Source organism: Chlamydotis macqueenii, chromosome 1 (genome assembly GCF_036417535.1).
Source record: "Chlamydotis macqueenii isolate bChlMac1 chromosome 1, bChlMac1.mat, whole genome shotgun sequence".
In the NCBI taxonomy this organism is placed as follows: domain Eukaryota; kingdom Metazoa; phylum Chordata; class Aves; order Otidiformes; family Otididae; genus Chlamydotis; species Chlamydotis macqueenii.
This window is the reverse complement of record NC_141556.1, coordinates 64,277,840-64,302,080: the sequence shown is the minus strand read 5'-3', so window position 1 is coordinate 64,302,080 and position 24,241 is coordinate 64,277,840. Positions and strand designations below refer to the sequence as shown.

The 24,241-nt window shown below is 41.8% G+C and overlaps 1 protein-coding gene across 1 annotated transcript; it reads right to left on the bottom strand.

The window, feature by feature from the left end:
• Positions 1-1,493: 1,493 nt before the first annotated feature.
• Positions 1,494-19,980, bottom strand: LOC104483670 (transmembrane protein 178B). Its single transcript, XM_010125536.2, has 2 exons — positions 19,854-19,980; positions 1,494-1,744 (listed from the first exon to the last, which is right to left on the bottom strand). Exons 1-2 carry the CDS (start codon positions 19,978-19,980, stop codon positions 1,494-1,496), a joined length of 378 nt encoding a protein of 125 aa, XP_010123838.2.
• Positions 19,981-24,241: the final 4,261 nt, after the last annotated feature.

Here is a 24,241-nt window from a genome sequence, read left to right as displayed (position 1 = left end):
CCAAAAAAGAGAGAAAGTCCCATTTGCAGATTCACAATTATATCATACAACACTTAAGCTCATGGGAAATGGATCTCTGTTCTCTGCATCTGACCCTTTCGCAGATGGAGAGTGGAGATGTCCAGTGAACCAGGGCAGTTTCCACAGACGAGATGTGGGAAGGTCTTATTTGACATACATGAACACAACAAGAGGCGTCTCTTTCTTACTTCTCCCTTAAATTCTCCCCTTTTCTCCTTGGCAATGGCTTCTGCCCAGTTGTCTTAAACATCCAAAATGGAAACTCGATGAAATCCCACTCCAGTAAGTAGCTGGGAAGAACAACTGCCAGGGCTCTCCCCACCTCCCTTCTCCCTGGTCAATCTTCCCGTGGATCCACTGTCCTGAACTCTCAGATGCTCCGTGAAAACAAAAAAAAAAAACCATCCTGAAATCCACCAGAGACGAGACAGTCTCTGACTTGACGGGTTTCCTCACGCTTCTGCAGTTGCAGTGCCTCAGTCTTGGGCCACAAACACAGCATGGATGGTTTAGTGGACAATCACATTGCAATGTTTTAAATTTTTCTTTTTCTTAAAAAAAAATAAATAAAAGAAGAGGGAAGAAAAAGTTATACACACATGTATCACAGCATTTTCAAAAGGCCTTCTGCTGCATTTACATTAGCAGTTCAGCCTCAGTTGTAAGCCTGGATGTAAGGCAGCTGGAAGATTAAAACCACATTTTTGGAAAGTCCACTGAGATGTCCTCATGGAGTTTTTTTTTTGTTGTTTTCTGTTTTTATTTTGTTAGATCCTTTTGTTGTTATTATTTTCACTTGTTTGCTTCTTTCTAAAGTTTGGCAGGCAAAGAAAAAATACTTTTCTGTTTTTCCCCACACGTTCTGTCCATTTTGTTTTCTATGTTTTAAGCAAAAAAAAAAAAACCAAAACAAAAAGCCCCAAAACGAATGACAGGGCAGGCTTCTGTCATTTCGTTTTAAGACAGGAAAAGAAAGTGTGTGGGTTTCTGATAATGGCCTTGAGGAGGTACGTTGTAGAGGTGGCTCAAATGTTTGATTTGTTCCTTTGCTTGCTGTTTGCATTTTCCCTTCCGGCTGCAATGGACAGGTTTTTTGTATCCCCCCACCCCACCCTCCATGTCCTGTACAAATTCTGCTTCCAGATCCCCCACATGGATCCCCTGTTCCCCTTCCCAAATGGCAGTAGGTAGGTACAACTGTTTGTTCATTTGACCTCTAAGGTATGATGCTGAAGTTAAGAGTTGGATGGAAGAGCCATGTGAGAGAAAAGCTTTCCCATCGCTGCGAGAAAGAACGAAGCAACACAGAGTCCGGTGGAGATGTGAGTGCCATGTTGGACTCAGCTCTATCTTGGCACTGGCATTAATTTGAGATTATATATATATATAATAATATATACATATATATGCATGTATAGGTATACATAGACATATATATATATATGTATGTGTGTGTGGATTTGTTATTTGTTTTAGCACACTGTCCCATTCTCAGGTCTAGATTTGGGGCAGTTGGTCCTGGGGACAGGTTGGACAGAAGGGGCCAGAGTGCAGAAGAAGCCAGAGATAAGAGTGAGGCCCAGGCCTCCCCACGCACAGAACATGGACCAGCCATAGCCATGGCTGATGTCGTCGGGAAGTCCGTACAGGTAGCGGGGGTAGCGGGAGAGCTCAAAGTTGATTCCAGCCACGCACGTGCACAGTGAAATGATGCAGAAGGTTCCTGGAGGAGAGCGGGAAGGGGAGAAGGAGGGAGGAAAAAAACAAAGAGAAGTTAGAGGAGTGACAGACATATCGCTTTCCAAGCAGCCTAGAGAAGAGCTGGTGCAAGAAGTAAGGAAGTGCTGAAGGGAGGATGTTCATATAGAAAGTGGCTTAGTCTAGTGGCTCCACGGGGAAAGAACTGAGTGCCAGCAGAGCCTTGAATATTGATCTGGTGCTGAACAGAGCTGTATGGAGAAACTTCAACAGGGACAGTTTTATTTTTATTATGAGCACTCCCTTGGGAACCAGAATGCTTCATGAAACCACTGATTTTTTCAGAATTTTGCTTTAGACAAATACAGAGTGAATCAATATGTTTCAGGGTTTTTTTTTGGGGGGGGGAGAACCTTGAATTTTTTGTTTAATTTCAATTTCTCAGTGATGGATTGAATAGAAGAAAATATTGCAAAATACTTGACATATTCTGGCTCTGTCAAAACATACATTTGAAATGACTTGGCTAGATTTTTTTTCAGACTTTTCTTATATCAAAATCTAAAACCTTTCATTATATGTCCCACTTTTAAATATCACTGTCAAAATCATAAAATCCCTCACAAAATTCAGATTCTACCCTCTGCATGACTCCAGTCCCAATCTAGATGTGCTCTGCAGTGTTAGGGAAATCTTCACAATATCCTGTTCTTCTTTTCCATCTCTGCAGCAGTATTTCATTTCTTCCTGAGAACACTGCAAGGACAGGCTTCATAATTCTGTCAGGTGGTAAGTGTTATGGAAAGTCAAACATTTTGGATGAGGCTGAACCTTAGCCCACCCAGATGAGTTTAATTTTGATCTTTGGCCTCCAGCTTCATCAAAGCTAAACTCTGAGCTCCTGAAATGTCACAGTTGCCACCCACACACCAAATAATGGATAGCCACAGATAGTACATGTCTGTCTTAAGAGATAACAACTAAAGTCAACATAAAGTTGGTAGTTTATTTTTTGTCTCTAATTCCTCCCTCTGCGGTCCTCTCTGAATTGCCTGGAGAGCCCTGGGCACTGAAGGGGTATTGCAGGACACATGCTATAGTAACATGTGTGGCCAGTCCCATGTGTTGTCCCACTGTACATGCACAGATCAGTAGCATGCTACATGTGCTACTTATGCAGCATGTCCTGCATCTTTTCACAAGCAGCTGCTGGCGAGGAATCTCCTACTCTTCCTGGTCCCATCCCTAAAATAGCACAGTCCCCCAGAGCAGTCACAGCCAGCCTGGTTTTAGTGTCAAGGTCTTTTCTTCTGGTGCCCTTGCCTCCTTTTACTCCTTCCTGCCGCTGCTCCTGCTTCTGTCCTGCAACACCTTTCCCGTTGTTTCTCTGCTGGTTTGCTATTTTTAGTTGCATTGAAGAAATGGATTTTACACTCCCCACTCTGAAGACACAGGTAAGATTATGTGGTGAAGTGACCTGGAATTAGGCTCAGAAACTGGAGGCATTTGTAGGAACATACATACCACCAAAAATGTGTGGACTTCCCACCGTATTCACCTCCTTTACTTAGCGGGCACATCACACAGGTCTAGAGTCTGCAGGCAAATCTCTGTCACAGACCTGCTGTGAGACCACTGTTAGGTCCCTTTCTCTGTTCCCTCTTCTGATTACTGCCTTGTCTATTTGGACTGTCTTTTATCCATTGTGGTTTGGAGTGCCACTAGTAGATACTCTCCGTTCCAAAGGTCAGGGAATACGGGGACTCTGGGTGCCTCTTCTAATGCTATATGCAGCTGCCAGACGACCCAGGTTATTTGTAAGTACTTATATTATCATAGTGCCATAGGGTACCAGTGAGCTGCTGCAGTAGGTACTATGGCTATTTAAATGAAGACTGCCTTCCTGCCTCAGAGCAGCACCCAATTAGTCGACAGTTAGTGCTCTGGACTCTGGCAAAAGCCTTGTGAGACCCCAGGCTCTGGAGCTGTCTTCAGAGATGTCTTACAGTACTTCAAAGCACAGAGCAGGATCATAGAATCATAGGATATCATAAGATAAATTGGGAGATCTCCCTCCCAGAATCCCTTACTCAAAAATCAGGTTGGTTGATTAGAAACCACACACCCTTCCCTGTTTTACCATGTCACTTAAGTTATCCAGTAACATGAGGGTGTCTGGCAAGAATGCGGTTGTTCCGTGTGTGGCATGTCAACATGACTAGTACAGTGTGGGACTGGGAAGGATTCATCAGAGCCACTGTGCTCTCAGCCAAGCTGTGTGGCTCATTTGAAATGGCTGTGGTTAGAAAATGACATGAAAGGCCTTTCTTTGCTAGCAAGAACATGATAATTTCAGCTTTCTTGAAATATAAGATTGTTAAGAGAAGTGGGTGGGAAAATCTGTGCAGTCAGACTGAAGCTGCATTTGCTAAGTACAAAACGGAAGGAAATAACTTTGGATTTCAAATACCCCCCTTGCTTTCACGCTTTGTCTTGGCTATTTTGATTACAAGCTCTTCAATGCAATGTGTGTTGCTTACCGTTTGTATTCAAACAGTGCCCAATACATTGGCACTCCAGCTTGCTGGGGGTATTCTGCCCCATAAGGAATGAACAATAAAGAAGAACAAGTAACAACAGAGAATGAAGCAAATCATGAGCATGAAACTTCTTTAAAAAAAAGGCTGATCTGCCCCGTCCCTGGAGAATGTGCTAATCCCGTGACAACAAATAATGACTGCTGTGCACAACATTAGAGGTTGCATAGCACGGTCCTCAGCCAGTCACCCTCCAGTGCTTCTGCAGGATGTCTTGTACGGCACAGGTTTATCAGCCTCCCTAGTGCTATTCATTACAGACACAAAAAATGCCATTTTATACCACCTAGAGGAATCTTTATGGCCATTATACGAGTCCTATGTGTTGTTGGTATTCAGCTGAGCAAGGAAGTTGCTGCTTGTAGTTAATCTGGCCTCTCACCAGGGGGGTTACTGATGAAAACTGAGTACAGTTACTACCTTAGGACTGTTCAGTAGCTTTTCCTCAGGAATTGGCAATCATAACACAAAGGATCATCCTTGAAAATTGTTGGCCATCATAGTTGAAAGAGTCATGAGTGGAAAGGATACAGAGACTGAGCTTACCCTTGGAAATGCAACCTCTGCTAGTTTGGGTAAGACATGGAGCTGGGAAGGCAGGAGGAGGGAGGCTGTCATTCCTGCCCATGACACTGCCTGCACTATGAACACGGCACTGCAGAGGCACCAGGATTGCAGCAAGTCATGAGTATCCCCAACCCTGAGATTATTTGTCTCCCCAGAAAATAAACTGAACCCTTATTCACTTCCCTGGCAGGTTCTTGCTGTCAGTGAGGTGCACCCCTACATGTGCACTAACACCCCAGATCCCCGGGGCAGCCGCAGCAATGCTTTTCTTTCTGTGTGCAAAACACTCCCCGTGACTCTGGCCCAAGCTGACAGCCCGACCTGAAGGCTGCTGCCCCAAGGCTCAGCACTTCCGCTGTGGCACAGGCACACAGAATGTGAATGACAGGCGGTAATAAGAGCTCACTGGGGATGTGCTGGTACACGAGCTGGACGGAGGAGATAAAGACCATCTCCTTCAGCAGCTGGGGAGAGCAGAACGCACCAAGTTCTTTGTGCTGGGATTTACACGCTATCATCCTAAGTGAAACACTAATGAATGAGACAAGGCAACAGCGGTGTTTTTGACAAACGAAATTCACGTGTCATTGCAAAGTGCTTCAGTCTGGTGAGAGATGAAATTTCATGTAAAGGCGTGTCTGTGCCACAGAAACTGCTGTTTGACACGTAGTCAAACCTCCACCCTGACTCCTCATCAGACGGCCGCCCTTCCTCTTGGACTGGTTTTGACAGTGCCTGTCCTGCTAATGGACTGATGATCAACAGTGGTTTGACCACCTGAACTATTAAATACCTTATGGCTATCTTGTGCTTTTCCTTCTTATATATTATGGAAGAAGAATATTAAACATTGTACTGAATGTAGACTGGAAGTTTGTTTAGGATAGAGATGAATTTATTTGCTATATATGTGTAGAAGATTGGGGTCCTGCCATCCTTGCTGCAGAGGCAGACATGGTCAGGAGAAGGATGGTTGGGAAAGGTAATATCATTATTGGTCAAAGCCTAATTCAGTGTGGATTATGAGTCAGAGTGCTTTGCTGTTGCTGTTTTTAAGCATGCTTATATCAAGTAGAGCCATGGGCCTCTGCTGCTAGGAATTTTTTCAGGTAAATGTCCCTTTTCTTTCAGATCAGCTCAGCTGTGCGAGGAGCTACAACGCCTCCATTTGCAGTTTTCAAACCTCACCTCCAGGGGAGAGAAGAATTGGTTGTGAGTAAACCGATTTAAACACAGTCTGGCTAAATCTATCCATACCAACTATGTCTGAATTTTGCCTCATGCTAGTGCACCTACATCCTTCACCCACAGACCTGGCTTGGCTTCCAAAGTGATAGAGCTTGAGGAATTTCACAGGGTCCATGGTGTTTTGTGAGACAAGAACTTCTACCTTTCTTAGATACACTGCAGGTGAAGGTGAGCCTTCGTGGTGCTGGTGTGCAAACAAACCCCACTTGCAGAAGCTTCATCTAAACGTCCTTGTCCCTAGTATTAGGGATGAGGTGTCCGACTGTAGCTTGAAGAAGACATCACCAATCTGAAGTCAAGGGAAATCCAAAAAGTCAGTAAGTAAAGTGATTCGGGCACCAAGCCAATCTCTGAGACCCTCTCTACAAATATTTTTTCTCATTATTTGGAAAACATTTCTTCCGCATCTGATGGAACGACACTCATTCTCTCCCTTCCCCCATCCTCCCAACAGAAATGGGGGGGAGGTGACTCATGAACTAACTGTGCTGTCAGAGGTACCAAGTAAACAAATAAAAAACCCCTGATTCTTCTCCTTGTCTCTTTTTTTTTTTTTTTTTTTTTCAGAGACAGAAATGCCAAGTATTACTTACAAACACTAACAGATAGAAAGAGAAACACAAAGGTATGGATTTTAAGATGTCCTCTGAAACCAAGCAGTTCTTAAATAAACACAAATCTCCACCTTTTAAAGTATTGCTAGTAGGTGCAATTGATGGCAATTTGTGGTCACTAATGTCTTTGGAAGGAGTACTGTTTATTTAATTATCACTTTTTTATTATGGGGTTATGGGGGAAAAAAATTTCACAAGTGAAACAACATTATCTATCTTTACTTCCTCTCTGCCCTACTAGCTTTTACTGTTTTCAAGGTACATCAGACAAACAAATAAAATGAGGTCTGATCCTAAAATGGAGTGTATACAATTAGCTATTTAAATTATATCACAATCAAATGAAATTATTAAAGAATAAACCAAATTCCCTCCCAACACAGTGATGACAAAAGCCTTTTGGAGGTAGCAGCTTTGCAGTAAACTCCTTCTGTGCACGGATTAAACGCCTCAGCAGCATGCAGCTCTTGAGAACACTTTATTGCTCTGTGCATACATGCATAGAATATAAATTATTGCTTAATTATGTACTGTTCCAGTAGAAGCAGCTTGCAGCATCACCGATAGGTTGCAGAATAGCAAGGGGTTTACTGGAAAATTGCCCTTGTGAAAAAAAAGCTGAGATGGAAAGAGATGTCTGACTGGGTGATGGAGATTCAGTGCGGTGTCCTTGTGAGACCATAAACCCAACTGGGTTGGAACTTAGTACATTTTTATTTTATACTAAGAAGCAGCATAATCTGTGGGGTCTATAGCGGTGCTATGATACTGCATTATAGTCACTGCCAGAATGTGGTTTGCATTTGGCCTTTGGCCTCCTACCTCAAGATGTGCCAGCGGCGTCCATACTCCACCAGCGCCGTACGCCTGCTGTGTGTTTCCTTAGCAGCGATGCCTGTCTGTTGAATTGCTACTGCATGAGCTGTAATATGTTATGGCATCAGAGGACTACGTATCCTCCATCACCACTGCAAATACTTAATGGGTACCATTCTTAGACTCGTATAAATCAGTATAGTATATGGAACAATATTGCAGCAGCTGAGGGCTGATCTCCAGTTTGCTGTGCTGATACAACTGATAGTCAGTCTATATTGCACATTATAGCACCCTGCAGATTGGCACATGGTGACATTTCCGCTACCATATCCCACAGTGCATGGGACTGCACCAGAAGCGGATATGCCTGCTGTGCACTACGACAGCCAGTGAGCACCAGCTATGAGCAAGCACCCTCTGAAGTTATGAGTTGGCACGTAAGGCAAAAGCAACACTACTTAGCTAAAGGCACATTGTTTTGATAAAATGGACTAGGGAGAAATAAAGAAGTTGATCAAAGCCTGAGCTGAATAACCTTCTGATTACTTTAGCAATAGTGATTCCTATGACCCACCCAAAATAACCTCGCAATAATAAAGTGACTTGACTACAGCCATTAAGTAAACATAATGGCTCATGAACTTGCAGCCACAACAGAGGAGAAAAATCATAGAATCATAGAATCTTTAAGGTTGGAAAAGACCTCCAAGATTATCAAGTCCAACCGCCAACCCAACACCACCGTGCCTACTAAATCATGTCCTGAAGTGCCACATCTACACGTTCTTTGAACACCTCCAGGGATGGTGACTCCACCACTTCCCTGGGCAGCCTGTTCCAGGGCATGACCACTCTTTCAGTAAAGAAATTTTTCCTAATATCCAACCTAAACCTCCCCTGCTGCAACTTGAGGCCATTTCCTCTCATCCTATCACTAGTTACTTGGAAGAACAGACCAACACCCACATCCCTACAACCTCTATTTTGGTAGGTGTAGAGAGCAATGAGGTCTCCCCTCAGCCTCCTTTTCTCCGGACTAAACAATCCCAGTTCCCTCAGCTGCTCCTCATAAGACTTGTGCTCCAGATCCCTCACCAGCTTCATTGCCCTTCTCTGGATGCACTCCAGCAACTCAACGTCCTTCTTGTACTGAGGGGCTCAAAACTGAACACAGTATTTGAGGTGTGGCCTCACCAGTGTTGGGTACAGGGGCACAATCACTTCCCTACTCCTGTTGGCCACACTGTTCCTGATACAAGCCAGGATGCTGTTGGCTGCCTTGGCCACCTAGGCACACGGCTGGCTCATGTTCAGCCGGCTGCCTACCAGCACCTCAGGTCCCTTTGTGCCGGGCAGCTTTCCAGACACTCTTCCCCAAGCCTGTAGCGTTGCATGGGGTTGTTGTGACTGAAGTGCAGGACCCAGAATTTTGCCTTGTTGAACCTCATACAATTCACCTCGGCCCATTGGTATGGAACTACAGAAATCCTTTCTGTATGTTCTAAGCGATATGGTTAATGAGATATAATAGCCAGAAATAAAAAAAAATGTAATTTTCTTGTCAACAAGGACCACTGGACGCAGGCCACTCTTATTACGTTTACATCATACATGTGAATGCTTGCAGGCAACAAACCACCCTGACCCCTTTGCTACTTCCTTAAAGGGTCACATGCTGAAATCTTTCCTGTTGCAGAGGAAAGAACTCTGCAGCCTCTGCAGTTCACACGAGTACACTGGCATGACTTGTCTCTGTAACCCCTGGAAGAGCCATGCTGGGCAGAAACAAGAAAGACCCCACTCATCTAGTTTCTGCCAGATTCAGCTGCTTTTCCTGTGGAATTTCCAGTGGCCAGTTGGATTCTGTCCAAGCAGATTAGACCATGCAAGCGTAGCAGTGATTTGTCCAAAGGGAATGTTGTTTTTCTAAGTTGACAATCTGAGGAGCCGAGAAGAGGAATCTAAACCTTGCTTCAGTCTTTGCGTTTAACAACAAGATGTGCCACACACAGAAATTTGCTCCCCTTTCTCTCTGTAAAGAATTCTTCCTGTCTAGCAAATCATGCCAGCACTACCCTTCCTTCTGTTGTGTGTGCTGTCTTCTTTCCTCTCTGATGTCAGGCATGCAAACAACTCGGCAAACCTTTTTTTTTAATAAAAACCAACCCAATAATAAATGTCAGTTTTGTTGTCATTATCTTCCTTTGGCCTTAGTGCATCTTGCCATTGGAATTCAGAAGCCAGCAACAGATCAAAGACCCAGCGACATTATTAAGGGATAAGGAACAACCACAAAATTTTAAAATACACATAACTTGTTTTCTAGGGCTGTGGGTGGGAAAGTCTTTTGTATTTCTGTCAGATCTGTCTCCCCTACCTTGCTTCTACTTTAATTCACCTTCTGTCAGCCACCCAAAGACCTACAGACATCTCTGAGAAGCAAACTAGATTCCATGCTGTTCAAAGACTACGCTAGGTTTTCTGTTCTTGTAACTCTAGAAGGTACTGATGCTTCTGTCAGTATCTCCCGTGCTGGTGAGAGAGAAATTGTACGTCAGTAGCTGCCTTAAGATGAACACACACAGGAATATGAAGAGTTCTTTTTGCTGAAAAGTCAGAGTGAGCTGACTCCTTAATTTACTATACACTAAGTTCAGGGAGAACAATTTGAATTAAGACTGAAAAGCAATGAGTTTATAGGTGCACATACACTACTTGCCCTGTCTTTTGCTCCAGATTATGAGATCTCTGCACCTCATTACAAAGCCTTTCCTCTCCTTTTCCTAAACACCAGTGCTCGTCTGTGATAAAGTACAAGGTTGCCAGAATGGCTTGTGTTGGTATTTCTCCCTCAGTGTGGAAGTGCACATCTAGGAGCATCAGAAACGAGCCACAGCAAAAAAAATATCCAACACATTTGAAGGTTGATTATGAAGTCAGCTGATAATGTTTCCATGGAGATCAAATGCTATGGAGTTGACAATGAATTATTTCATTGTGCCTTTCCTTCCAGGAAAATAAAAAAAAAAAAAAGACCTCTAAATGACTACACCCTGCTGTACAGTTGTGCTATTGATTTGAAAAAAACATTTCTATATCCCACTCCACCCCCATTTTCTTCTGGAGGTGTGACAGACAGGCTAGGTCTGTCTGTACTGAGCTAAAGAATCTGCTAAATTCCTGAGGTATTGCAAAAAATAGCATCTAATGAAAACAGCATTCTGTGAGAAGAAGGACATAACTCTGCTTTCGAACTTATGCTGTAGGGGATGCAAAGATGGGTGTTATGATTCCCCTTGAGGAGTATTACACCATGAAATGATAAAAGAGCGTTTCAGTGGCAGGTATGCAGTGATGCACAGAAGCCCATACAGTGAAAATAGGTGATCTTTCACATACCCAGAGTGTCTCCTATTTCATTTCCAAAATGGGTGCCAGCATTCATAAATAAATACAAAATGTGTTTTCAGTGCACCAGTAAGCATAGAGAAGTACTAGACGTAAAGACTTAACACATTACTCCAGCTCTGCCTTTTAAGCTTAAGTGTTGTGAGTCTCCTCGTGCAGCCAGTTGAGCAACTGTTTCCTAGCTTGGAAACCCTAAACAGGCCACCTTCACATTATATTAAAACCCCAAAAGATAGCAAGGGGAATGTGTGTTAATGTAGATGATGTCCTAAATGTTTATTTGTTTTAGTGAAAATAGGAAATTAGATAACATTCAAAAAGAAAGTGATAATAATTTTTAAAGGGTGATTACTAACGGTTAGTTGGTCAGGATGAAAAAGCACCTCCAGTCTATCCACATATGTGGACTGGTCATGTATATGTCTGGTGGATCTATATCCATATATCTGTATCTGGACACGTAGCCATCAGTGTTCAGGTTTTGAAATACAGAAGAAAAGACGGGTCACTCTTTAGGTCCCAGAAGCATAGCCTAAAATGGAACCAAAGAACATGACATGCAACCCGTCTATGAAGAGTACCACAAGCTGTGTAGGAGAGAGTTGTTTGAAAAGATGAACTGACATATCCTGAAAGTGAGGAAAAAGCGTATTTTTAAACTCAGGCTAACTCTTATTATCTTAATATGCAGCGGTCAGCCTTGTTACTTTACTGCCTGATGGGTACTGAGGCACAAAGCCTGCACGGCTGCTCTGGGCTCTGGGTCTCATCGCAGGTCCATAAAGACCTTCATCAGCTCCTTTTCGGCCTTCCCCAACACCCTCATAATGTGTTTGAGGGTTTTAAGCAATTAAGAGCCTTAGAGAGGTTTAAACATTTAAAACCTATTAGTGCTGTACATTAACTCAAGCTCATTCCAATTTGAAGCCTTAAATCACTTTAGAGCATAATGCAAAATTTAACCAAAAGTATAAGTAGGAACAAGAGCGTACGTGTGTGGTGCAGGAAGCATGGCCAAGGGGGGATTGACCTTGTCATGCTGAGGCTTGTTTCAAAGACTGTCATAACCAATTTATGGCATCTCTTGATACAAACCAGCCTTTGTCTCCATCTGGAGGTCAATCCACATAAAGAAGTTCTTATAGTGGTCCGCAAGGAGTTTTGCTGAATTCTAAAGTTTCTCTGCTGTTATCGTTAATATCGTATCTGCTGCAGCATTAAAACATGATTGGTATCTCATTGTTTCCACTGATCCAACTTTTAAAAAATTAGCAATACTTTTCAAACTGGCAAAAGGTATTATGCCTTTGTGAAAACTATATTTATGCCAAGCTTCACAGCTCAGATTACAGCTACTTATTGTAGACCTCTGTTTTTGTAAAGATCACACGATGTTGCTTAAGTTCGGTATGCACACAAGTGTGCATTTGCACTTGCCTTTCCATATAGAATAAAAAGATTCTGTGTAAACTTTCTTAAGCTATTCCTTTTGGGAAAGAAGCACATGAAACTGGATTTTCAAAGAATAATGTTGTGGAAAAGAAAAAAAAAATAAATATGTCACAGAAAATATCTTCAATCTTCAGTGTCATGATTGGTTATATCACCACAAGTGAACATCCTGAAGAATGGGTAGAAACCTTGATCATTAGTGAGAAACAGAAATCCTAGGTGCCCTGTTAGACCCACCATATTTCCAGATGAACTCCAAAGAATGTCTTTTATTTTCTCTTTTTGCTTGTCTTTCTCTTCGCCTCCTCTTGGCAGCTGCTATGAAGGTACTTCGTAACTGCCTAGGAGATGTCAGTCACAAAGCTTTGCCTTACACTTGCTGTATTAAATTGCTCCACTTTTGTTTCTTAAATTATTCAGCAGCAGAATGATTATTTTGAGATGGCAGGACCACAGTTGTGTAGAATAAACACTCTTTATTTTCTACTGCTATGTGCTATTTTCAAAGTACAGTGAGTTAAATTTGGGACGCAAATGACTCAACAGCTGGTAACGATCCATGGCTGCAAATACACAGATGTCTCAGTTGTCATCTACTAACATATGCAGAGCGCAGGCGAAGGAAGCACAGCACACAGGCTCGGGGATTTTGAAGACAGGACTCTCTGTGGAGGCGGGGAGTGAAAGAGGATACAGAAGTGTGCAGTGCATCTGTACCGACAACTGTGCTGCACAGGCTCCCAAGCCCTGTTTTGAAGTCTCTTTTTCTGGTGGGGCTTGCATCCCTCAGTATCAGCCTAGTCATCAGCTCCCGGACACAGTGAGTAGTGCTCTGGTAGCTGCTGGGCTCTAGCACACATGTTGCCACAAACCCCTGAGTGCATCCTTGTTCGCCCAGCGCCTTGAGACAAACCCCCATGAAGCGTGGGATGGCTGGGGCAAGAGAAGGTGACCTGGTGTAAATGGTCAGTCCATCCTCTGGCTGCGGGGCTAATAAAGCAGTTTGTTGACTCATCCTTGGACTGAGGGAAGGAATATTTTAAAAATATTTCTGAGAAGGGAGTAGGATGGAAATTACTTATAAAAGATTGTTTCTCCCTGGATTAGAATACAGAAGCAGAATGCACTCATACATTTGTAAGTGAGTTGTTCTTTATTTCTTTAATAAACATCCTTTCTTGCATATCTGAAAGAAAGCTTTAAATTGTGCCAGCACACCTGCATAACTTTATTTTTTCTTCCCTCTCACACATCTTTCCTGCCTGCTTATCTCTGCTGCAGCAGCCAGCACAGGAAAGAATAGATGTTCACCTCTCCTGTGGGAAAAGGTTTGAAGCTTTTATAACCCTGACCTAAGTCCTATGGGTGTTGATGGGCTGCAAAGACCAATGTCTCGGCAGCCCTCTTAGGTAGGTCAGAAGAAACTCAAATCATCAGCAGAAGTGGAGCTGGCAAATGGCGCTTGAATCCCCCAGACTGGCAGATCATCACTGGAGAGAAGGGAGGAGGAGAGGATGAAAGAAATTCCCAATGTTTCTGAAAGGAAATGCTAGGACAGAAAATCAGAGAGGAAAAAATCCATAGCACTGCCATATGTGTACAGCAAGGCTTTCAGGCCTTTTGATGTCGGCAAAAAAGGGAATTTCAGACTGAATTTCAGCCCCAAGCCCAGTATTTAATGCAAAAATGTCACTAGGCAAAGACAAGAAATAAACCACTATGTGGGACTACAGATCGTTTTATTACAGATCCGCATGGTGAAGCTAAATCACATGAATAAGGGCATTTAGCATCTGGAATAATTTCCAAATAGGCTAATTAGAGACTGAATTATTAATGGTAAAATTTCTAATTGGCTCAAAGCAAGGTTACAGCAAGAAACACACTTGACTTTGCAAAAAATAATGAATATTTGCAATGCTAGTAAAATAATATGCTTCTCTAAGGAAATTGTTAGCAAATGGACAAAAAACCCTAAAGTGATCCTAAAGTGCCTGTCGCAAGACAAAACTGGCAGGGACTAGATAAGAGTGAAGAGAACAGGTAAAACAGTAAACAAGTGCAGCGATGATTTATTGCATTTATTTGCAGTAAATCTGGAACAAAATAAGACAACACAGAAGTCTCTCCCTGAAGGGCTGCCTTGTTAGGCAAGCAGTAAAACCCCTAACTATGTCACTGGAATGTGTTCTCCATACAAATTACAGATGTACAAAAGGAAAATACATGAATGTGCAGCTGAAGGATAGAGCTCTGATAAAGATGATAAAACGTCATTCTTTGTGGGTCTTTTCATACATTTACAAAGGCAAGTGATGTAGCTTTGGCCAAGGATGTAATCTGGCCAGGGATAATTTTGTATTGAAGCAAGTACCACAACAAGATACTGGAAGTGCCATTTTATATTTCCAGGTGGGACAAGGGACAGCAGTTCAGCAGGGTGGTGCAGCAGGTAAAGACATGGATGGATGCAACCGCTACCAAAACACTGGAGTGTGCCACCATGGGGCGGCCCCACCACCCCACTTTCCCTGTAGCAGGCACTGATGAGGAGGAAAAGGGTTTTGGACCATTTAGGTACCAAGTCAGCTCTGCCCTCAAAACTAAAAATAAAGCAAGCCATGTGAGGTTTCAAAACAGTTAACTGAAATTAAATCAGGGATGAAGTGAGAAAACAACAGGCTATGAGAGATTGCTTTAAAAGCTGATTTTATAAAGCAAGTGCAATAACAGAAGGTATGGTGAGGTTGGGTTTGCATGGTTGTGGAAGGACAGTCAACCCAGCAGAATCTGAGATGCTGAAACAAGAAAATCCTATGGATGAATGTGCTGGAGAGCAGGTGAAAAAAACCAATAGTTAGATGGATATATAGCTTGTCTGCTTATCATGATACAGGAAATATTCTTAAACAACTTGATGAAGAACTGAAAGGAGGGATTCCTGAAGATACAGGAATTTGCCTTGGTAGAGTTGCCAGTATGCCAGTTCATAGCATCCCAGCTCTTTGGAGCTGGATGTAAAACTGAAATTTGACCTTGACGTGGCAATAATATGAACTACTGTTGAGGGACTAAAGACACCGACCAAATGAACTCACACGTTTGCCATGATAATTAAACCAAACAAGTGAAGGATTTGAATATATTCAAAAGAACTTCTCAAAGTCAGAAAATGTGAGTGCTACTTCCTGGGAACTGACGAGGACATCACGTCAAAAAGCAAAGGTATGGTTTTGGTGCAAGTAAATATTCTTTGGTCAAAACACAACATATAAAATGGCCCACGTGCATTTCCTCAGGTGGATGTTCAACTGAATTCCTTTTAGACTACTACTTGGTGCTTGATGAGCATGAAAGCATCAAGTTTGCCACAGGACTCTGGCATTTGGAAGCAGTGTTACAGATGTTTCTAAGGTTCCAGAAAATATTATAAAATTACAAAATTACTAGGTGACATTTCCAGTATGGAGCTTTTACTGGTGTACAGATTTTCAATAATTTGCATATAGATAAAATGCAAGAAGCTGCAAGAGGATAATTTGAGTACGACCCACTTCTGTAATAGAATTAAACAGTCTCAAATAAGATGCATGAAATGAGCTAGTCCTAGTGAAACTTAAGAACACAATTCCAAATACAGAAACTCTCAAGAAGAGAAACTCTTGCACCTTCCAGGATAAAATCCTACTGACAATACTGAAATGAAACTACAACAGATAGTGCAACTCTGAGTACAGAAGGCAATGCAATAGTGCCATCATGCAAAATGAGGTCAAAAATACTAAACATAATTTGCAGTATCCATCTGGCTCTGTGCAAGATGAGGGACTGAAAAAAAAACCTGCTCTGGTCAGGCAAATGCTATCGTTCCAGATAAGGAATCCAAGTACAAATTCTACAATAAATACAGAAAATTATGCAAAAGAACTTTGGAAGCCATAAGAGACCTGGGATTGCTGTTGATACAGATACGTTTGGTCTAAACAGAAAAGATGAATTATTAATAATTTTTAACTTGTTACAAAACATGCTGAATAACAGTGTAAAACACACTCTAAATCACAGTTTACATGTCCTGGATTCCAGATGAGCTAATACTAGATAACAGCCTGCATTTCACAAATGACTTATTTCAGCAATTTTCTTGAGAAATTAGATCAAGCACACAAAAATAAGTCCTTATTAGGCACTGCCACATGGGCTAGCAAGAAGACTGTTCAGTAAATATAATAAAGAACCAGAGGTCCAAGGAAACCATGTCTGGTCTTGTTAGATTATAACAGCACACTTCTCAGTGCTCCATTGAGGTTTCCTGTTCAAAGAACTACAGGCAATAAGGGACAAAACCCATAGATATGGTAAGCCAGGAATGTTTAAAGCATTAGAGAAGAGCTATTTGTCTAGAAATTAAAACAGAGTAGATGCTACAAATATAGCCAAGACAAATGATGTTGCAAGCAGAAGGGAAAGTTAGATTTCAGGCTGATTATAGAGCTACCAATTTAACACAGTCTCATCTGCAATGAGGTCACATGTCATAAGCCTTCCAAAGCATTTTCCCCATTATTGGACCAGAGAAAAAGTTAGGCAAAACTAAGAGGTACACTGGCTCTGTGTGTTTTGAGGGCTAGTAGGATGATATGTTGACAGCATTTACATCATGGCAGAAGTAACAGCTTTGTATTCAAACAATGTCCCGCAAGAAAAAGGTTCAAATTAAAAGATTAACTGGCTGTAGAAGGAACGAGTATGTAACATACGACACAGTCTGAAAATGTTGATAGCTACTGACTTTTAGATTAAATGGCTCTAGTTATGTATTTTATTAGCCAACTGCTTCAGTTTGTAGATGTTACTTGATGCACATTTGCTGTTAAAAGAAATCAGGAAAGGTATAGCTGTTGCCACTGACTTGTGCAAAACAAGAAAGTTAGCTTTTGTAACCCTGATCCATGTGTCTATGCTGGAGCAGGAAATAAGTTTGATCTCCTCCCAACATATCTTTATTAAAAATATCACACATCTTGACAGAGTTTGGCAGATAAAATAATCTGGTGCTTCTCATTTCAGTTAGTTCCAGATTCCAACTGCTGGATCTTGTAATTATTTTGTCTATGCAGTCAAAGAGCGTGTGCTACTATAAGATGGCTTCTCCTTGCTTAGGCACTTCCACACTGTGTTCAAGTCAATTATAAACCTTCTGTTAAAGTGTTTCAAGCAATTGGCTTTTTGTGGCATGCTGTGTTTTTCTTGTTTTTCAGACCTTGAGTCATTCCTGTAGCTCTTCTGCAAACCTCTCCCAATCTTTCCACATCCTTCTTTAGTATGGACACCAGATTAAGATGTCCAGAAATAGTCTTGCTTTGCCCAGAGATAATCCCACCTCATGCTCTTATTGCATATTCCTATCAAAGCTGGCCCATTTAGCAGCTGCATTGCACTGAGAGCCCCTGTGCAGCTGGATGATCCCAGCAACCGTGATCTCTGAGACCTTTTCAGAGCCGCTGCTTTCTGAGGGGCAGCCTCTCTTTCTGCGAGGATGACTGACAGTTTTTGTTCCCAGGTGCATGACCTTGGATCTGTCTCCACTGAAATGTGTAGTGTTGGAGCATACCAAACGATGGCTTTGTAAGCTATGAGTGAGCCATCCCATTATGCATGGTTACACTGAGTCTTGTTTCACCTGAAAACTTTTAGCACCTTTCAAATCACTGATAAACAAATAACATAAAGCCAATAAGTAATCTCTGCAGCTGCACTAGAAACTCTCCCGTATATAGTGATAATTTATAATTAGTAAACAAGATTTACCTAGTTTCTAATAAATTCAAGTTTTCTGTATTTATTTAGTATAGTAATAATGTTTTAATTTGAATGTCATGCCATAGTAAGTTAAAAACCACCCAGATATCTGAGCACATTAGGGCAAAATAGCCCCCTGTGCAAACTAAACTTTTAATTATGTAAGAAACACCAAGTTGATTTGGCAGACCCATTGCCCATAAAGTATTGACACTCACAACAAACCATTTACAGACATCCACAGTGTGTGCTTGCGGAAGGTACTAGCAGACTTCAAAGGTGTTTGTGGGCATGGAGAGAGCTAATGTCTGTGTCACCAGCACCAACAGCACTGAAACATAAATACTTGTTACTCCAGCACTTAACTCCTCTTCTGGGACTACAGAAGCTTTCCTGTATTTCACACACTTAGCTGTGTCACACTGCAGTACAAAGGAACAGACAACCAAATGCATTGAAGTGATGATCTGCCTGAGGGGCAAAAAAAAACCAGCCAAACAAAAACCACCAGCAGAGAAAAGAAGAGAGAACAGAAGTAGTGCTGTTCACTTCGAGACATTCACCCAGCGCTATGTTTGGGACTTGACTCTCACACCCTTCATTTCAAGTAACTGTGTGCTGTGAAACCTGCTCACGACAGAAGGTTGAATGGCATCTGTAGTAAGAAAGGCTGGAACATTACATGGGAAGTGCTGGATGACCTTGAGGGCTGGTGTAGCAGAAATGGGAAGAAGCTCAAAAGCACAGAGTGCCAGGACATGTACCTGGGGAATAATAAACAGAGCCTCTGCTGTAAATTGGGAGATCACCAGTAGGAAATTAAAAAGGAGAAGAAAGGCCCGTATTATCCAACTGAAGGATGACTGTGGGTCTCCAGTGTGACACAGCATGAAAAAGGCAAATACAACCACAGAATACTTCAGATTTCCAGCAGAGAAAGGAAACAGCCACATCACTTATACAAGGCATTGGTCAGACCTTGTTTGTGAAAGATCCTTCTCATCCATATTTGAGAAAGGCAAGTACAAACAAGAACAGGTGGCAGAAAGGGCTGCTGGATTGATAACCGGTCTTACAGAAAAAAGTCTACAAGAAATAGCATATGTAGAGTAGAAAAAGGAAAACAGAGGATACCATTGCTCTTCCTAGGTACATCAGAGAAAGAAAAGAGACACATAAACTAAAGGCTACATTTGACTCAAGAACAATTTATGAGGAATAAATATAGTTTAAGACTTTTAGCACAGTTTCTAGTTATCAAAGTAAAGTGAAATAGAATTGTGGTGGGAATAACATCTGCATAATCTTCAGATTTTTATTACTAACTTTATTAAGCTTATTAAGGGTGACAGTGTTACTTGCACCAATAGAGCACTGGACTAAACAACTCAGAAGGCTGTTTCCAGTCCTGTGACTTACAGACATTGTTTTGTGATAGAAGTAATATATAACTATGGTTGTGTTATCCTTGATGTACGCCAGAAGGAGCTCAAAATAAAACGAAGTCCAGATCACCTAAAACAACTCTGAAAACATCTTTTCAGTGACTTAGAAAAGGAGAGACGTTGAAAGAGTGATCGTGAAAATAACAAGGAAAACACATTTTTTCGAACACCAACATTCTTACCTCCCATGAGGAAGAGAAGCCCTGCCACATACTGCATAAGGCCTCGATCCCAACAGCACCCCAGCACCCCGATAATCCATCCAAAGAGGATGATGGCCACAGCCATGCCCATGAAGCCAGCTGTCATCCTGCGCAGATCTGCCGTGGGGAAGACAGAAAAACAACATGCATGTCAATAGCGATAAATTAGCATCATCAGAGGTTCATAATAGTCTTAATCCAAAATGCCACTGATCTGCAAGGTCTTCAAGTGTGTATTGGCATGAGATAATTTGAGTAAAGATGACTCAGAGGGAGGACAATCCATAAATTAAGATATGAGCTTGGGCTGGGGAGAGAGAGCAGGTGATCTTTTCATCACAAAATGAAGCTTAGTGCAGATGCACCCAAATGACTTGTGATAATTTGCTCAGGTATTAGAAGTTGTAAAATGACCTCAGCACAACAGTGTGCCTGATAACTCTAGTCTCTGGGTACCAGCACAACGTCTGTTTAAATCCTGCCTTTTCATCTCCATCCGTTATTCCACTGTATGCAATGGATGTACCTCCTCAAACTGATATGCAACGCAGTCTCTGTGCTTTGCACCAGTGCAGACAGATTCATCTCAGTTCTGACCCTCTTTGTGATCTTGGGCAAGTCATTGAGCCCCTCTGGGCTGCCACTTCCCATGTGCAAGTTGGGCCATAGCACCTTGGTGTTCAGCGGTGGTGTGTGTGCAACTTGGTACCTCCGGGATGGTGAGGCATGCAGATATTCTGGTGTCAGAAATAATAAATGTGCTGCAGATACACGGCTGGGGCATAGGACACTTTATTACCCTCTCTTGTATCTAGATGGTGACCTTGTCAGACGGTTTTTGGTGAGGATGTTTTTAAGTGCTCCAGGTAGCACTGAGAGTAGGAGGAGAGGGGGCTGGAGTGAAGCATTTTGTGCTGTGCAAGTGGGGACTGGGTATTACGTCTGATATGAGTGCATGGGCTTGACCTGTATTTATTTCATAAATGAAGGAAAAAGATCCCCAGGGCCTAATATAAGGAACTCTTAAATTAAGACTTGGCTATATCACATATTTGCCTTCTGCAAAAGGAATGGGACTACTGGGATCCCTCCTCCTGCAGGTGCTGGGGAAAAAAAAAAATCTTCACAGCTGTTTTTTATGTGAAATCTGGGCAAGGAGACCACCTGGCAACCGAAATAGCAAGGACTGTGAGAGCTAAAGAGCATCTTTACACTCTCAAATAATGGAACAGATGGGGGCATATTCACTAACATTTGATTGTTCCCTGTCCCCCCCTCATGCACGCATAGAAAGTTTAAGCACTGATATGTCAAGAGTATATGTGTAGGGAAAATTCCAGCCAAGTCAGCTCTCCAAACATTTGTTTCCTTCTTGAAACATATTTTTTTTTTTTGCATAGCAATGATTTTATTTTATTTCAAGAAACAGAATGCTTATGACAGGGGGAGGAAGATTTGAAAACTGTGAATCATCCAACAGTTTCTGTGACAGCCCTTCTCCTTGGCCAGCCTTTGACTGTTTCTCAGTTTCTGTTATTTTTTACTCTTTTAGCACAGTGGATCAAAAGGTCCGCCAATACCAGCAGTGCAGATTCAGAAAAAAAAATTGTTAAAAATTCAGAAATTTGTGAACAGTGATAAATCAGCATCATCATAGATTTATAGAACTCCTTATCCAAAATGCTAAGTGTCCACAAGGTCTATAGGTGTGCTGGGACAGGATGATTTGATGCAGTGGAAGGCAGTTTACTCAGGGCTGTGTTCATTATAGCAATTCTTACGCAAGATCAGGTTGCAGAACACAACTCCTCCCTTGAAACTATAACCAGTTTCTGTAGATGATTGTCACTGGTTTTTGCAAAGAGATCCTCTGACAACATAAAGATTATCAGACCTTCAGCCCGCCAGTGACCAGGGCCCTTATAAAAAGATACACATCTTAAAATTCAAATTTTTATCTTAGGTTTTGTGACTGTCCCACCAAAAAAAACAAAGAAAAATTCCCCACAAAGCATTTTAATACGTTCAAGGAGGTCTAGGGAAGAAAAAAAAAAATGCATTTCCTGTAGAAACGCGTTCTTCCCAGAGGTAACGCTAGCCTCTGTTCCTTGGGAATTTCTCAGAGTGCTTTCTAAAACAAGCAGTAAATGTTAGTAAGCATCTTTGATGGCCGTGTGTCTTTCTACTTTTCAGTGTGTGAAGGCCTGGGCTCAATTTGAAAGCAAGACAAAAACATAAAATGTTTACTGTTTCCCATGTCCTCTTCAATTACAGCACAACACATGTCTCAGAAGTGCTGCACAGCTGTCTGTGTCAGCTTTACAAAACCCTTCCATTTTAACTTGCGACTGCTGACTCTGGGTAACAGCACTTGCTCGTCCTAATGGAAATGTACCCTAACAACCTGCTTTTAATGAGCTGAATTTAAATAGCTTTATTCAGCTGCAAGATGTCAGTAACTCCACAGACCTACCCCAAGGACTAGCTGATGGAGCCAGTTTTGCTAAGTCCCAGAGGGGATCATAGGCATCCCCAAATCCTATATACCAAACTAAGGAAAGTTTTTTACCCCACTGAAAATCAGTGTGAGTTTTGCCATTGAACAGGATTGTTAAAGTCGCAAGATGAAGATTTCTAGGCCCAATTTTGGGGTTTGTTTCACTTGACCTCTCTTCCTGATGGAATCTGAAATTCCTTCTAACAGCACAGCAAAATCCATCAGCATCTTAACTCTGGGCTTATATTATCTCTTGAAAAAAAACCAAAAAAACCAGAAAGGTAACCTCTGATAGACACTAATTACCACATACACAAAAATTAAAAACTGAAATTATTTATGAAATCTTAGTTCTTGCAAGTTCAGTGGTCTTAGTTTAAGATTGCCACAGCTTAGGCCATTTGCAAATCTGCTCCTCACAAGCCGATCCATTAGGGCTTATCTGAAATAAATAAAACACAAATTTTCTTTTCTATTCAAAACCATCTTGGCTTTTGTCCTGCCATAACCTTCCTCAAGGGTAGCCCTTGCAAAAGTAGTGCTGGGAAAGGGGGTTGCAAAGTTGGTTTCATAAACAGCCTATGTTTGTCCAACAGCATCTTCCTGGTGTCCTCACTTGTCAGAGCTCACATGAAGCTGAAGTCAGTGCTGGGAACAAGTTTATTCAAAGTGATTATTTTGTGGAAAAGTACTTAATATGTGTAACCAAATTATTACCCTCAGGCTATTTAGTGAGGAGAAGGCCAGGGAAGAGAAGCCTATATTCTCTGGACAAAACCCCCTATTAGTGGTACTTTTTATGATTACTGTTCCGTTGGTGTGGTAGTTGACATGGAAAGGACAGCAGAAAAAAAAAGATCTGCATTGTGTACTCGAGGCAATATACAAATTCCTTCTGCTAATTTAGAAGCAATAAACAATAGCTCATCAGTGCAAATTGATGGGGTTTTGTCTGAGTTTGATTGGCATTGATAAGACCTTTCCTGAATACACCCTGCAAAGGTAAAAAGGGTCATGCTTTGTCATGTAACATCACTTTATGGCATTTGAGTACATCCTGGGTTTGTTCTTTTATTTTTCTGAAATTGCTTTTATTTATGTTTAGACTATGAAATGAATTGTTCTCTAGATTCTTTCTTTTTTTGAAAACCTCTGTCAGTAACTACAACATCTCAGGATCATGGCATGACAACCCACACTAACTGAAGGGGTGACTACAAATTGTTGAAACTTATGCTGCCAAAGGGGACCTGCAACAGCAGACATACCTTCTCTTAGCTCCTTTGTGCATGGCTTAGCTGGTTCTACAGCTGATCCTCTCTCCTCGATACCCATCCCAAATCCTCACACTGTAGTAAAGTGCACAGATTGCAGGGGTGCTACGAATTCCCCTTCTCCACCATCTAGTAACCCAAACCTTTAGAAATGTAGCTACAGGGTGTAAGTAAGGAAGGTATTACATTGCTTGTTCTATAAGACCTATAATACAGAAGTTGATTTTTAATGTCTTGCCTGTATAACTAGTTGTTTCAAGGATTTACTACATGGACTTAGACACCACCATCACTTGTGGGTGAAAGTGCAATATTATCTTTCCACTCATGTTTTAGAGACACTGTCTGCATCCCGTTTTCTTTTTTAGATTAACAGACTAAAAGCTGTATGTGAATATCTTCCTCTTGGAAGTACTTTCCATGCCTAGCACTGCCACAGGTGCTGCTGCATGCAATAGGCAGGGAACTCAATCCTGACTCAAAAACAGTGTGGATGATCAGGCAAGGAATACAGGCATCATGTCCATGTAGACTGGAAACAACAAATTTCTTGATTCATAACACTGGAGCAGGGAGAGGGAATAAAGTAATCCAAT